Below are 15,749 nucleotides of genomic sequence, written 5' to 3'. Positions count from 1 at the left end.
TATCTGTGGAATAACGATGCTAGAGGACTATCGGGATACCGATGAGTGTCTGGTCCTAGATATATTATAAAGATTTTTTTTTCTTTCATTTATGGTTAGGGCTTCGACAACTGAGGTCATTAGCCTGTGGAACTGTAGGGGAAGGTTTGTGATTTGTGTTATGAGTTTTATTTTATTATTGTTATTGTCATTTATCGCCATATTTTTTATGGTCCTAATCTTATATTTAAATCCACGGTAATACGACCTACTCAGGTCTTAAGTCTCGGATCATGGTCGACGACCTTGCTCAAAGTGATAAATAACTACATGATCCCCAATCTCGAATTGCCATTTTTGGCGAATCATCGAACAGTCACGCGTAAGTGAATTAATTGTTAGCTATAGAACTGAGAAATTGTTTTCATTTGTCCAAATTATATCCAATACCCTCCAAATAATGTGATACCAAATAAACCAAAATTCTGTAACTGAATATATTGTTGAATTTTTGTGTACATATTTTATTGGTAGATAAAAAAAGATTAGATTATACCAAAATTTGTTTCATAACCTAAACATTCTGTATACAACATGTTATTTGGCATATTTTTCATTTTTAAGATATATTTTAAGATTCTGTACATCATTAGAGCATATTTAGGATTTTGTAAATTTTTAAGACATTTTTAAATAAATTTATAAATATCAGCGTTAGCAGGCTGTAAACCAAATACTTTTGTTTTTTTTTCAGATAAAAATAAATTCAAATACCCTTTTTTATTAATCGTTTACAGTCTAATATTATATAAAAGTAATCATTTAATTTAAAATAAAATATTAGAACTTAGTACTTATTGTTTTTTTTTAAAATTAGAATCATGATATAAGGGGCACGTTTTACTAATTTTTAAGCCATAACTGTATACATATTTAAGAGGTTGATATAAGTGGTATTATAATAAAATTGAACTCTATTGATAGCGCTATATAAACAAAATATTATGAAATATATTTCAGTAATGTTATGCTTTTTTTCAGTAGAACTAATTCATCACTCTCAACTGAACATAATTTGAATACGGATGTAAGTTATTTTTCGTCGTTTTAGTTTAAATAAGACGTATATTAAGCGTAGTTCATATTTTATGGTATTACCGATTCTTATAAAATAACTATTAATTCTTGTAGACAGAAAGTAGGTAGGAAAAAAAATCATTTAAAATTAATGATTTATTTTAACTTATCAGAAAAACGATATTGGATTATTGGCCAATTTACGGACTTGTCAAACACATAAAGCTGCGTATTTGAGTATAGCAAAACGTGTCAACAGTGTCTCTACCTTCGTTAAAGTCGCCTATCCTGATTGGATAGGATTTAGCAACGACGATCAACCTTTGGAGTCCTTGTACAATAGCGATGTACACGTTTCCCGGTAAAGATAATTTTATTTGTTCGTTAAAAATAAAATGTATTATACGACAGTATACTCTATACCAACGCTAATTTTTATCTATCAAAAATTAACACACATTTCTGCTATCATTTTCTACTTCTTTTTTTTTTAACTACAGCCCTTCAATTATTGTTTTACTGTGAGCTATGATCCTAACGAGAAAATCGAAGTGATTAATTTTTATCAGATTTCTAGTGTTAAAATCATTAAACATGATATCCGATCTTGCATTTTAAATTATGTGTGAAAATTATATTTTTTACTATTATTTATTTGATTTTTTGAAGGTAACTATTTCATATTTTATTATATTATAATATTCTTATTTAAGTAGAAATATTTATCATTAAGTAGGTTTTTCAAATAATCTCCATTGGCTAATCATTTACCATCAGTATTTTATTTCATATATTTTACTCATCGATATTTGTAAATTAAATAAACGTGTTTAAAATTTTATACAAGTACCTACCTATAATATTATAATTAAAAATAATAAATAAAAATACATTTTTTTGCATAGTGACAATTCAATGTTTCTATTTACATTAAATGCGTATGCATTATTTTACGAACTCAAAGTTATTACTTGCCTATTTGAGTAATATGTATTTTTATAAAATATAATTATTCAGTAACTCTTCAATAGCGATATAATTTTCAAGGGCATATCGTTCAATTTTTCAATATGTGAAAATAATCTGTATTTTTATACAAAACTCTAATATATGATATCTCAAATAGTAGTTATTATACCCACCTATAGGGTATAACATATACTTAAATATTTTTTTTAATTATTAATTTGTTTTATAAATTGTAATTTTATTAGCAGCAAATTGTTATCGTGCTTAGAACGTAGCGTATCCAAACGACGAGACTCTGCCGATATGATCGTGTACGATTTAGATTATTTATTGGAAAGTGTTAACGACGTTTGCAGCTCATCACAACAGTAATTAACAAACCAATAACCGTTCATCTCAGAATGTTGTATAACTGAAAACAATGTTTATTAGGTTATCAAATTACGATGAGCGAAATTTAGGCGTAAAATCAGACTTCGATAACTTGCATTTCGAGTCCCGTTTCGAATGTGGTAATCTTCGGAAAGCTATTAAGGTGAGCAATATTATCCAATTGAGAAAATTCCGAGACTTGGTGTTAATTTAATACTTAATGTTTTGTTTAGATTGGTTCCAACGAGTATGATTTGATTTTGAATACTGACGTAAACTCAATGTCTCATAGTCAATGGTTTTACTTTCAAGTACGATTATAAATTTTAATATATTTTAATATTTCCAATTTATATGCAAGATAAACATTATCATTATTTTGTTGATTTTGTAATAATATTATTTATCATTTGTTAAAGTTATACTTATCATACAAAGGTACGCTATTTCATTCCCAATATTATTGTTGATTCCAAACAAACTTTCCGTTTTACTTTGCAAGTCTGAAATATTTAAGAAAATTTACGATAGGTTTAATTTTTTTTTAAACTTAAACTGCAGTAAATCAATTATTACTACACTTTTAAATTTGATTGAACTTGTATTAATTTAAAATGCATACCTTGCACGTCATTCATACTACCTATGATTCATTTCTATCATTCTATATATTTTTCTTTCATAAAATAATCGTTAATACGACATTTTTCGTTTTAACCATACCATAATTTAAATAAAATGATTAATTTTAGTGATACCTATAAAATATAATTTTGGTAAAAAAAAGCTCTTAAAGTAAAACTACCAGATATACCCATTTCATTTAAAATTTTTTTTATGGACTCAAGTATTTACTTTTTTAATGAATTAAAAATAGTATTTAATTTACTTAGTATAACCTTAAAAATTAAAAAAATAAATTGTATGTATTATTTTTATTTTTAATAGAATACAATAATAATATTATTTTCATTATAATCCCGATTTATTCCCATCAAGTCAGATCGCAGTTTGGACCACATGGAGCTATTGCAGTCTATTCATGCACACAATTAAAACGAAGTATACCTACTTAAAATTCATTTTTTATTGAAATACCTACTTGATATTAAAATTTTATTTTATTTTATGATTTCGAACTAATCGACGGATTGTTGTATGGAATATTTTAACGTACATAAAATCAGCTTACATTTTAATCGTATCAGTGTTTATGTTTACCTAAGCCTACAGACAGCAATTAATTCGACTGGCCAATAGTTAATCATGTAATATTTTCCTTCGTACAGATATCGAACATGGAGGCAACCAAACCATACGTATTTAATATTGTGAACATGGAAAAACACAACTCTCAGTACAAAACTGGTATGCAGCCGATCATGTTTTCGGTGAAGAATTATACTGAGTTCAAGAAAGGCTGGACACGAACCGGGATGGATATTTGTTACTACCGGAATTGTTACAAGAACTGCAATAAGACTCACGGCTCTTACATGACAGCTACCTTTTCGATTCAATTTCCACATGACCAAGACATATGTTATATAGCATACGTTTATCCGTATACATATTCAAATTTGTTGGTAAATACGTTAAATTAACCATATAAAGTGTAACTACCAACCAACTTTAACCATGTACATAGTACATTCAATCTTTTTGTACATTTTATAAACATAAACTATATACAGTGAAACTTCATATATAACGAAGTCGTATGGGGAACAAAAAAGATCGTAATATTGAGGAAATCAGTAAATAGAATTTACGAATGAATAACAATGAAGATCGTGGTTCACAAAAATAATTCGTTTAACAGAAAATTCTGTTAAAAGTAAATTTGTTATATGGAAGTTTCACGTGCTAATATCCATATTTATAAGTAGGATAAATATCCGATACTATTCCTTAAAACTGTATATTATAATATCTCTCTAGTAAATTTTAATTTTAAACATGTTTTTTCAGTACAAATGCTTCAAATGGAAAAATTCAGTCGATCCGGCCACTACATTATTTCGTGCAAACAGTTTGTGCCAATCATTGAATAATAACGAAGTGCCAATTATTACGATTACCTCTGTTGAAACCAACGAAAAAAAAATTAAAGTAATTTTATTATATTGCTCACCTAAAACCAGAATTTATTAATATTAAACTCGATTTAATGTAAGAACTTCATAATATAATAAATATAAGTATTTTATAAGTTATAATATAAGTTATTTTAAAATGACATGTTTATTTATTTTTTTAAGGGCATATTTTGATATTTATTGTGTATATTTGCATGCATTTTTTAGTGTTTTTAAGGTCATTAACATCTTAACCCTATATATAACTATTCATTATAATAGGCCACTAAAAATGGAATAGTATTCAATTTTTTAATTGTTAATTTATTTTCAAAGTAAAAGAGGCATCTTATTTACTTTATGATAATATCATATTTTTTTTATTTATTGAACTATTAACGTATGGAAATTAAAATACAATACTGTTATATATCGGTTTTAGGTATTTTAGTCGTTTAAAAACTTTTTTTGTACTGCTATGTGTTTAACGCAATAAAATTACTAAAATATTTAGAGTCATTGCCGTTTGCATTTCATAATTTGTGGACATTACAGGTATAATGCTTTATTCAATACAGACATATATATAATACTCATATGAAATTCTCAATGAATACATGTATATAGACATTACAACCACATTTTAAAATAAGGCAATCATGTTTTCACTTAAGACATTGTAAAATGCCACAAGTCTGAATTTTCGGGTTTTAGTAGATATTTCTATAAGTATATAAAAAAAATTTTTTGATGGTAATATATGTTATAAAGCAAACACCAAGATTGTATTATTGTAATTCAATATTTGGCTTTTCAAATACGCAAGTTAAAAACTTTTTTGTAGTATCTTTGTCTTAAACATTTTTACTATTTTTTGATTTCCTTCAAAATTATATATTTAGAGTTGTAGTATTGTACTATTATAATAGGTGTATGACATATGTTATTCGTCCCGATACATTATTAAAAACATTTATTGTTATGTCTGGAAGATTACTCGAAAATTCCATTATTATAAAAAAATAAGGTTACTTAAATTTAGTAAAACTAATAAATAACTAATTTTAGGTTGAAAGTTAAAAAATATGCATAAAAAATAAATAGGTATTCTAGTTCAAAAATATAATCAAAATATTAATTGCTTAAGTACTGTATAATATTTTGAGCTATAGCTAAATACTTAAAGCACCTATAATGAAAAGGCACAGTGGAAAATATAAATAATTCAAATTTAGTTCACTAATATGGCTTGAATATTATTTATCTGTATAAGAAGTAATAATACACACAATATTTGTGTAGTGTTATTAAAATTTGTTTGATATATTCATAAGTCTCGTTGATTCATCAATGCCCATATATTATAATATCCTATGACCGTATTATATCATCGTGTAATGTTATCTTGTATTTTTCAGGATCGACATATTGTATACTTAACATCTCGTGTGCATCCCGGCGAGACAAGTTCGTCTTGGGTAATTGACGGCGTGATTGACTTCCTTTGTGGAAACACACTCACCGCCAAAAAGGCACGGGACACCTACGTGTTTAAGATTGTGCCCATGCTCAACATAGAAGGCGTCATAAACGGATGGTAAGTATACAAAAATACAATTATTTTTATTTTTAATCACTTGATTTATTCAAAATGATTACCATTAAATATTAAAGTACATTTATAGTAAGTCTAAAAGAGAATCTATAAAACTTAATATATACAAAATAAAATAATAATCGATAGACGCAAAAGAATATAATAAGTAAAAAAAATAAGAAAAAAAAAGATCTGTCTTTTTACTTATTATTTTCTTTTATATTATACCGATGTGATTTGTTCATTATTTTCATTACTTTTCTAAATAAAATTATAAAAATGTATAGGTAGGTAATCACATGAAATTAAATTTACCACCATTACTCTACAGAATTAAGCGCTGAGAACAGATTTTAATAATTATACATGACTAAATTAAATTACATAATATCGTATAGTGCAATTTACCTCAGATAATAATGAAGTGTAGGAGGAAACGCGGAAGAGAGCAACGTTTGTACGAAGTTTATTTTTGTGGTTGATTTTTAATTTCAATATGTCGTACGTAATTATTGTTTAAAAAAAAATATATATATTTTCTTCAAATTAACAAGACATTTTAAACGTAAGACACGTCGATTGTTGTGGAACTAAGCGACTTCTTGCGATGACTTTTTCAACACGGGTTTTTGTAACATTATGTCTTTGGCCCACGACCACGGTAACTGTAGATCCCCGGCAGTTGTCGCGGCGTCCTTAGGCTGTTCCAAGTCCTTGGTAGATCGGATCTTGTGCGGCACTGCAGTTGCAAAAGCCTTTTCCAGCGATTCGAAAGCGTACGCGTCGTTGTGCTGCTGCTGTTGATCTCGACGAACTGTTTCTTGTTTGCCGCGCTGTTGCACCTCATCTCGTTGACGAGACCTGTGCAGTTGTTGGTCGTGCTCCTGTTGTTGGTTGTGCATCTGGATGAGCGTCGGAAGTTCGGTGGTATAATACTGACTGTCCGCTCGTTCGTCGGTTGACGGCCGTTCGTCCGCTCGCGGTTCGCTGGTCGACTGTTGTTCGTCTGTCTGCGATTCTTGATATCCACTTTGCAGCGGTTCAGCCGTGCTTGTGGACGGTGAATCGTCGGCCATCAAACCGGGTGTCGTGGCGACCGTCAGTTCTGGTTCCGTTTCCGCCGCCCTAGGAGCGTCGTTATCGCTGCCGTCGTCATCCCCCGACTTCCGGTGGATGTCGGCGACAGCGTAACCCTCTGCAGCCGCAACAGCGGGGGTCGTGAGCATACCAGTGGGCGAAGCTGGTGTAGTAGTGGTAGTAGTAGTGATGGTGGAAGTGGTTGATGCGATAGTAGTAGTTGTGGTGGGATTGATGGTAGTAGTGGTGGTAGTAGTAGTTGTTGGAGTGTTTTTCTCCAAAGATATGTTTGAGTGAATAGGGATTGCCGTAGCTTTTTGTTTATAACCGAAACTGAAAAATAAAAATATACAATATTTTAACGGGCATTTGTTAGCACTTGAACTATGTGAATATACCGTAAATGCACGGTTTTATGTCGACAATTTTAGTGACGTTAAATCCTAACTTGAAAGCGGGGCTCAAAAACGAATATTGAATGTCAGTGGCGACGATTTTTATTATAATTTAAAACCATATATGGCCTGAATCTGAGATGAATTAAAATATTAAATTCCGACTTCTTGATTAAATATTAAAAGCTCTAAAAATTTAAAATATAATAATATATTATCGTCGCCTTTTTATTTGGAAATTCATACGTGTTCCTCTGAATCAATTATCTACTACGTAGACTACCGGTATATTTACGGTTTAGATGGCTTTGGAATAATGTAACATTGACATTACGCACCTTATACCTTAAATTAATTTATTGCTAAATTAAGTTGTATAATATATGTATACAACATATTGAATATAAATTTAAATATTTCATGCAGGCCTAAATAAGATATGATAAGTTATCAAAGTATTCTTTTAATCACATTCAATAATTATTTTTTTTCTATTAATAAAATAAACTAGAGCATATTTATCTTATTGGGTATATATTTTATTATGGAAAAACAAAGTAACGTAGTTAGTAAAACTTGTTTGAAAAAATAATATTTCCGGATCTCATGAAAGCTTTTATGAGAAAGCTTTTATAATTAGAGTTATGTATCTTTACGAATATACTAGCCTGTCACTATATGGTATTGAGGTCATACTTGAATTCATAAAACAAAAAACGTAAAATTCAATAAAAATTCAATAATCATATAAAATATTTTATTTACAAAATGATAACCACAAACGAATTCACCAAACCTTCATAAAAAAACATAATACTACATATTTTGTATGTACCTTGTACCTCTTGTACCATATACCTACATACACATATGTTTATAAAAACGTTCATATTATAATCAGGAATTATAGGGAAAAATACGAAGAGCCTTCGAATATTATATTATATTCTGTATTGGTGCGATAACGAATTCGGAATTTGTCGAGGATTTATACACGTATATTAGAAATACATTTCGATCAAGTTTCGTCTAATAATTCTCACCTGTAGCTTACCCCTGGCTGGAGGACACCGGAATCGACCCGTAGTTGTAATAATAACATCTGGTCTGTTCGCAAATGAAGTCTTTCAGGTCAGTACAGTCAGTCGTTACCCAGTCCATGTTGGGCGCTTTGATTGCGACGCATCCGTCCCTGGAACCACTTTCGCCCCTAAAAATAGCGCAAAACGGTATTCATTATAATTTGTGTATTATTGTCACATCAGTATTTTTGTAACATATTTCAGCATATCGCTGGTGGCAACCGGTATGAATATATTAATTTAACTTGACCACGATATCGTACCTCTTTTTCCTAGCAATGGGCAGTTCCGGCCTAGCGTTCATTTTTAAGTCTTCGTTGTCCAGACCGTTGTTGTCCGGGTTTGGACGTTTCATTTGGCTAAAGGTCGTGTTGAACGGCAGACCTGTAGACATCCAGATAAGCATATCGGTGCCCAAGCGGTTTCCAGATGTCCAATAGTCGAATTTGTTGTAACCTTAAAATAATAACAATAAAAAACCTTGTTTTTACTAATTCATCGGACAGTTTCTATATTTTGATGTTTCATTCACTCGTTTATTTTTTTCACACGCGATTGTCATTGTCTCTTGTTTACCATAGAGTTTCATTCGGAGTATAGGTAGGTAACGAGTGAAATTTAATTTTCATTTATATGATTCATTTTTAAACTATAGTTTGCGATACAGTGTGTATAGTTTTATATTAGGTACATCATAATGATATTACGTTATTGTTAATGTAAAAATATTTTTTGTGCGTTCGTAGTTTATTAATTTAATTTTAACGATTGTAAACTTCATGTTTCTATACATGTCACATATTCTTACAAAAAATTTCTCCAAATTAAAATAAAATCCATTCATTTTAAGTTTTGTCTAAATGTATAACATAATATTAATACAAGGATAATGCTATAATGTACAAAACCAAAAGAACATATTACCTATACCATGTAAAATAAGTTTGAATACCAAATGAATAATGAATATATTATTTTACGTTTTAGTGTTTCTGATTTCATACTCTGGACAAAAAAGCATTACCCACACGGTTACATTATATGTTGGTACCTATCCTCATTTTATACCAATGTTTTCATTCTGTAAATTAAAATTGATATCTAGTCTCATATAGTTCAAATTGTTCGATGGTTTCCTTAAAAAAGTTTCAAGCTATCTCAATTCGTCATAACTCATTTGCTAAATATTAATTAGGTAAATACATTTGTTATGAATTAAAACAAAACAATTTAACATTAATTCTTTATTTATACAACTTTTCATAAATTTATTTTGAAAATATTTTTGATATTATTGCTTAAAATTCATTAACCTCAAATTGTCCTCGGATTTTAGTTTTAGAATCGAATGTTTACTAACTATTGGTCGTTTGTACACAGTTAGATATGTTATTTGTATATAGAAGCCTGATATATATTTACACAGCGTATGAACTTGGTTATTTAATTTTATACTGACCCAAATTATAATGTTTCTCAATAATCTTTTAATAAAAATATTCATTCTTACCAGCATTTTTTAAGAAATCCGATATAGAGTTTGTTTTTTCCAACGTTTCAAATGAAGCCAATTGCAATCCAATTGATCTGCAATATTCATATGCCAAAAAGTAATTTAATTCCCCTGAATATGGATTCATCCTGCTGATGTAGTACTGAGTTCCATCTAACTGTATAGTTGTAATCCTTTGACCTAAACATAAAATTAATCACTAAAAAAATCAATTTTTATAAAATATAATTTTTGCTTATATTTTGAACATACAATTATTATTGTATGTACCTATGTATTATTACATATATTCCTACAGTTAATTATAATATTAATTAACAACTAAGCTAATGCCAATGATTTAAGAATTAATGATTTTGAACTTTTTTCATATTATAATGTAATACAGTTTATTTATTAAATTTTTTAAATTTCTTCTTATTTTAATATAATCATATCGTCTAATTAGATGCTTAATAGAAATATGAGATTTTAATTTTGATTGATAATATTTTTAAAAATTAATACATGCTTATTTTTCATTTCTCTAACCTGAATGTTTACATCCAAATCATTTCAATTTTTAATTTCTATAAATTATAATATTTAACCATGAAATTATCTAATAAATAATAATTATGATATTAAATAAAGAGGTATAAGATAAGGTCTCTACAGTGAAATTATTATAACGCAAAAAAACATATTTTTGACACCTGATGTGGTTTTGTTTTTAACTAATAGTTCATCGTGTTTTTTATTTGTATTTTATTTTGTCCGTAATTGCTTTTAGTCCCAGTACGTCCTTGGCCAATGTCCGACTATATTAATCCTTACGAAGGGCAAATCGCGTTTTGTCTTCTTCAGACTAACGAACAAAAAGTATTATACATAGCTTGTTGTTAGGGAAAAATTATTATTTTTTTTACATCTGCAAAATAAAAACTTCACCAGACTGTTTGTCGGTCCTTGTCATAAAACAGTTTATTACTTGCATTTGCAAACCCTATTATTCTTCACGTCCAAATCACCAATAATATTTAATAAGTTATATGCTAGAATTATAAAAAATATATATTAATGGTTAATATATGAATAGATTGTTCAATTTTATAGCCATACCTATTTCCACTGCTAATTTAATAAACTTATTTTTTAACTTATACGTCTTACTATTTTTTTTTCTATGTTGATAATATTTTATACATTTATAATAATATAGAAAAAATTTTAAACAAAGCTAACAATTAATTGGCTTGATAGTTTAATAAATTTAAAAAAAAAACTACTTGTTAAAATTATATAAAAAATACAATATTATATGCGTAATGTATTTGATCTATATTTTAAATGATTCTTTATTTTAGGAAATACTTTTATTTCCAGAAATATTTAAAACCAATTTGTAAAAATATATAGAATAATTATTAATTATTTATAACAAAACTATTGTATGTATATCCACCAATACATTTCAATAATTTTTATTAATTTCAAGAGTCATAACTTTGAATCATTTTAAAACTAAAAATATTTATCATATAGAATTTCTAAAGTTGTCATTATTAATAATTGTATTGATTCGAAATTGTTATCTAAATATTGCAATAGATGTTACCTACGTATTTTATGAGAAATTAAAATAACATTTTATTTATATTAGTTAATATTACTAATAAGTTATCATTACTAATGTTAAGGAGAAATTATTTATTATTTTAATTTCATATTCATGCAATCAAATGTTTGTATGTATATTTACATTAGGTATATACTTATTGGATACATCACTTTTAGTAATAATAACGTAACTGTGACACATTAATAATAACTAATCAGTTACTAAAACTCGCATTATATTTGATATATTTACGAAAACCAGAAACAATAAATTTAGGTGTTATTTCATAAGCCGAAAATGAACGAATTACAATATTGTAAAAAGTTTCAATTTCCAATATTTCGCTAGTCCCTTAAAGTTATAAAAAAAACCTGAACAAAATAAAATATTCACAAAGGAATAATTACTTGCTATTTAATTGTTTTAATAATAAGATAACATATTTATGTATTCGATAAGAGATGGATGGAATTCCACTGCATGTGCCCTAAGGATATTATGTTGTTTAATTTGACCACGAAGTCTTAAATACAATATCATACTTGTATCATTAATAATAATAAAAAAATGAATACAATACAGTTGTATTATTACATCTGTGGCAGAATTAAATTTTAAAAAGCCTGCCCAACAGGTATCATTATAATATGCAGTATACCATTTATTATTTCATTCAGACCAAACTAAATTATTATACCTACTATATTTTAATTTGTTTTTTTTTTTACACGAGTATTCTTTAAAAAAATTATGATTATAATATGACAGACCACTGGACGAGATGAAAAATGATTATTTAAAAAATAGTTTTTTGGCTATTGTATTCATAATCGAATAGGTACAAATAATTATTCCAAAAATAAAACCCGGTTTGGTTAATTACCTTTTTATTCGTTTTGATACTAAGGTGTTGTAATGGCCTCATAAAAATATAAACCCTATTGAAGACGATTATATTATTACTGTATTTATAATTTCTATAACCCGTCATATTTTGAATACTGTTGTACGCATTTCGAATAGGCCATTAAAACATTTCGGGAACGTTATTATTTTCTTATGCGGTGTACTTATGAACTTTTCAAAAATAATAAACATTTTGAAGATTTTTTTTGTACTGAGACTTAGATGGATACAAACAATTGTAATGGTTCTAAACGTTATATTCTCTGAAGGTCACGAGCCCTCGCAGCATTGTCTCCAGTGCCTAACGTTTTCCACAACACATGAATTACACGAAGCTAGTGCTATTATTTAATTAAAGCATTATTATTGTTGTTGTTATAACTATTGCTGGATGTGAATTAATTCTTAACGACGATACATCCATTAAAAATAATAATAAAAGAAACAAAAAATTAGTCACCCATCACGCGCGATTCGCTCCTTTGACTTTTACTTCATACCCCGTCGTCATATATTACATGTCTGCATATAGGATTGTGGTTTTTTTTTTGTTTCTGCATAATATACGTTATAATGATGTTAAAATGACCCTAACGGCTTAACAACCAACAGTATGCACATATAAAGGGAGCTCAAAATTACCCAACTTTAATCTTAAACAAATACTTTTTATTCTAACATAAAATCATATAAAATATAATTTAATAACTCGATGCATTGACAATGTTCACTCATCAGTATTTTTTTCATAAAACTCCGGAATAAAATGTATATACTATAAAATTCAAAAACTATGTATACATAATTTTAGTGCACTCTGTATAAACTATTGTGTATTCATGTGGCTTCCGTTTTCAAGAAGTCATATTTTCGTGTAAACATATTAAAGAGGAAGTCCTATAGAACAGTGTAGCGTTATATTTTTAGTTTTTAACATAACCTTCAGCGAGGTTATATGGTGTACGTATTTAAAATGTTAGAAGTTCAAAACGAAACAGAATATTCAAGAGTTTACACTAAACTATATATCTTGTTTATGGTATTTACATTGCACCTGTACACCAACAATGCGCTATAAAATATTTAAAACTAGACAAACATTATTATAATTAGATACTAGTTGTTTTTTTATTATTATTATTATTTAACAAATACTCCTCAACTATCGGGGTTATTGGTGTTTCAAAATACATATTATTATAGTTGATACTAGATTTTATATTTATCATTGTTGTATAAAATTAATTTTAAATAATAAAAAAACGTTATTAAACTTTGAATTTAATCGACGGATAATTAAAAAAATACCCACCATTAAAGTCTTCAGCACAAATATAAATTTAAAAATGATGAGTAATACAATAATAATATAGGAAAAATTAAGAGATTTATCAATTAAATATTTGTTATTTAGAAAAAACAAATCAAAATGGATGAGTACATGGTTATAGTCTAACAGTAATTTATTATAATCCCATGATTAGGATTGCTTGGTTGGATTCGAACCAATTTGTATTTATACGAGATTTAGAATTTGCTTACTTAATATTTAAGACTAATATAATATTATTTATGATTTACATAAACTCCTATTCCTTCATACATATTGATATAATGCTGAAAATTATATTGTGTGGTAAAATTTCTGTCGAAATGACTTCAAAATAGAAACAGTAAATTAATTAGCTACAAAACATTATAACAAATTTCACTCTAAATTACTTTAACCTTTTAATCGCTGAACTTGCTTCCAACTCACTTCCTTGTAATCCCCCACGCCATATATATAAATAGATAATGGTGTTGTGATTTATTAAATGATTCATGGTTCAAACCACTTAATTTTAATTTGATTTATGTTAAAATAATGATTAATAAATAAATAAAATCACGTTGGACTCTATCACTAGATAGCCTCTCTCCTCATGTGTTCAGGTTGTAAAATTTTTTTATGTATGACGAATGTGTTCAAATTTGCTTATTATGCCTTGTAGCAAAGATTGTAAATATTATTTTTTAGATAAAAAATAAAAATGTCTTTCACCAGTAAAAAATCGTACCTCTTTAGCGTGAGACTACTCGGACCAAATGTATACTAAAAAATGATAGGTTTATAAATACCTATAATTGATCTATGAAGTTTGTACCCACAGGTCACGATACTGCTATATCACCCGATAGTATTGTGTGACAAAAATATAACTACAGAGTAGCTCCGGAACTGTCATTTGGGGGTTGCGCAAAAAGCGCAACAATAAAATTAACTTATCAATAAACATCGAGTACCAGAATATGCGATAACATTTAATATTATTACATTATAACTACAATTATAATAATATAAGAGAATATACTGACCTGCCGCAAACCATGCGAATACTGTGACCACGGTCAAAGCGACCCGCGTTGTACCAGTGGCGATCATGACGATTTTGCAGTATAGCTGGTGTGTCTGTCTTTGGAACAGTTACTATATTATATTATTTTTGTCTTCTTTTGGTCGAAAATATTATATAATAATAATGTTTACTTCCTCTGGGAGTGCGTACGACAGTATTACGCGCTTATACGAGCAGACGAACACTGCAGCCGCGTGTTATACAATAAAATATAATACTATATACACGGTCGTCGTCCGTGAGTGGTGTGGTCGAGAAGAAGTGTGCGCTTGTGTGTTTATACGATAGTGTGCGACGGTTAACTGCGCTTGAAGACACACGCCCGCGTGCGTGTGTGGACGTTACCCCCTCCTCCACCCCGTGTGAACTTAAGTCAGTTGAGTGTTTGGGCGTGTTTATGTGTGTGTGTGTACGTGCGTAAGTATTCCTTGGAGTTTGTAAAATATGTATATTTTTGTGTTTGGATGTGTGTGGTGTAAGCGCAATGCCCCAAACTGACGCCGCTCGGCACAGCCCTACAGTGTGATGATGATTGTCTCGCCTATTGTTCATTCCGGCCAAACCCTCATGACATACAAATACCTACTCATATCATAATATAATAGTCGGGTGGAAAAAAAAAATGAAGAAAACCATCGCTTTACACGCGCCGCTGTGGTATTCTGCGTGGGCGGTAGACCTCAGGGGCGCTATACTTCGCTCTAC

At 28.6% G+C, this 15,749-nt stretch overlaps 2 protein-coding genes across 4 annotated transcripts in view; one reads left to right on the top strand and one right to left on the bottom strand.

Annotated features, from left to right (window-relative positions):
• The window catches only part of LOC107173074 (uncharacterized), a 51,754-nt gene that overhangs the window by 15,513 nt on the left and 20,492 nt on the right, over positions 1–15,749 (top strand). Inside the window, exons 11-18 of one of the 3 annotated variants that reach the window (XM_089219134.1) lie at positions 1,024–1,066; positions 1,230–1,417; positions 2,271–2,393; positions 2,458–2,560; positions 2,631–2,708; positions 3,687–3,983; positions 4,369–4,509; positions 5,894–6,072. In XM_089219134.1, the coding sequence (XP_089075260.1) occupies positions 1,024–1,066; positions 1,230–1,417; positions 2,271–2,393; positions 2,458–2,560; positions 2,631–2,708; positions 3,687–3,983; positions 4,369–4,509; positions 5,894–6,072 (1,152 nt within the window). Of the gene's footprint in view, positions 1–1,020; positions 1,067–1,229; positions 1,418–2,270; positions 2,394–2,457; positions 2,561–2,630; positions 2,709–3,686; positions 3,984–4,368; positions 4,510–5,893; positions 6,073–15,749 lie in introns of all 3 variants that reach the window. The other 2 variants (XM_089219135.1, XM_089219133.1) reach the window with 2 other exon arrangements.
• Positions 6,093–15,354, bottom strand: LOC107173106 (uncharacterized). Its single transcript, XM_015523492.2, has 5 exons — positions 15,004–15,354; positions 10,137–10,319; positions 8,890–9,082; positions 8,599–8,754; positions 6,093–7,482 (listed from the first exon to the last, which is right to left on the bottom strand). Exons 1-5 carry the CDS (start codon positions 15,068–15,070, stop codon positions 6,663–6,665), a joined length of 1,419 nt encoding a protein of 472 aa, XP_015378978.2. The 5' UTR covers positions 15,071–15,354; the 3' UTR covers positions 6,093–6,662.

This window comes from Diuraphis noxia, unplaced genomic scaffold (assembly GCF_037042655.1).
Source record: "Diuraphis noxia isolate RWA-SAM2 unplaced genomic scaffold, SU_Dnox_SAM2 contig0002, whole genome shotgun sequence".
NCBI classification, from domain to species: Eukaryota; Metazoa; Arthropoda; class Insecta; order Hemiptera; family Aphididae; genus Diuraphis; species Diuraphis noxia.
Note: the sequence above shows the minus strand (reverse complement) of the source record. Positions and strands in the feature narration are given on the sequence as shown.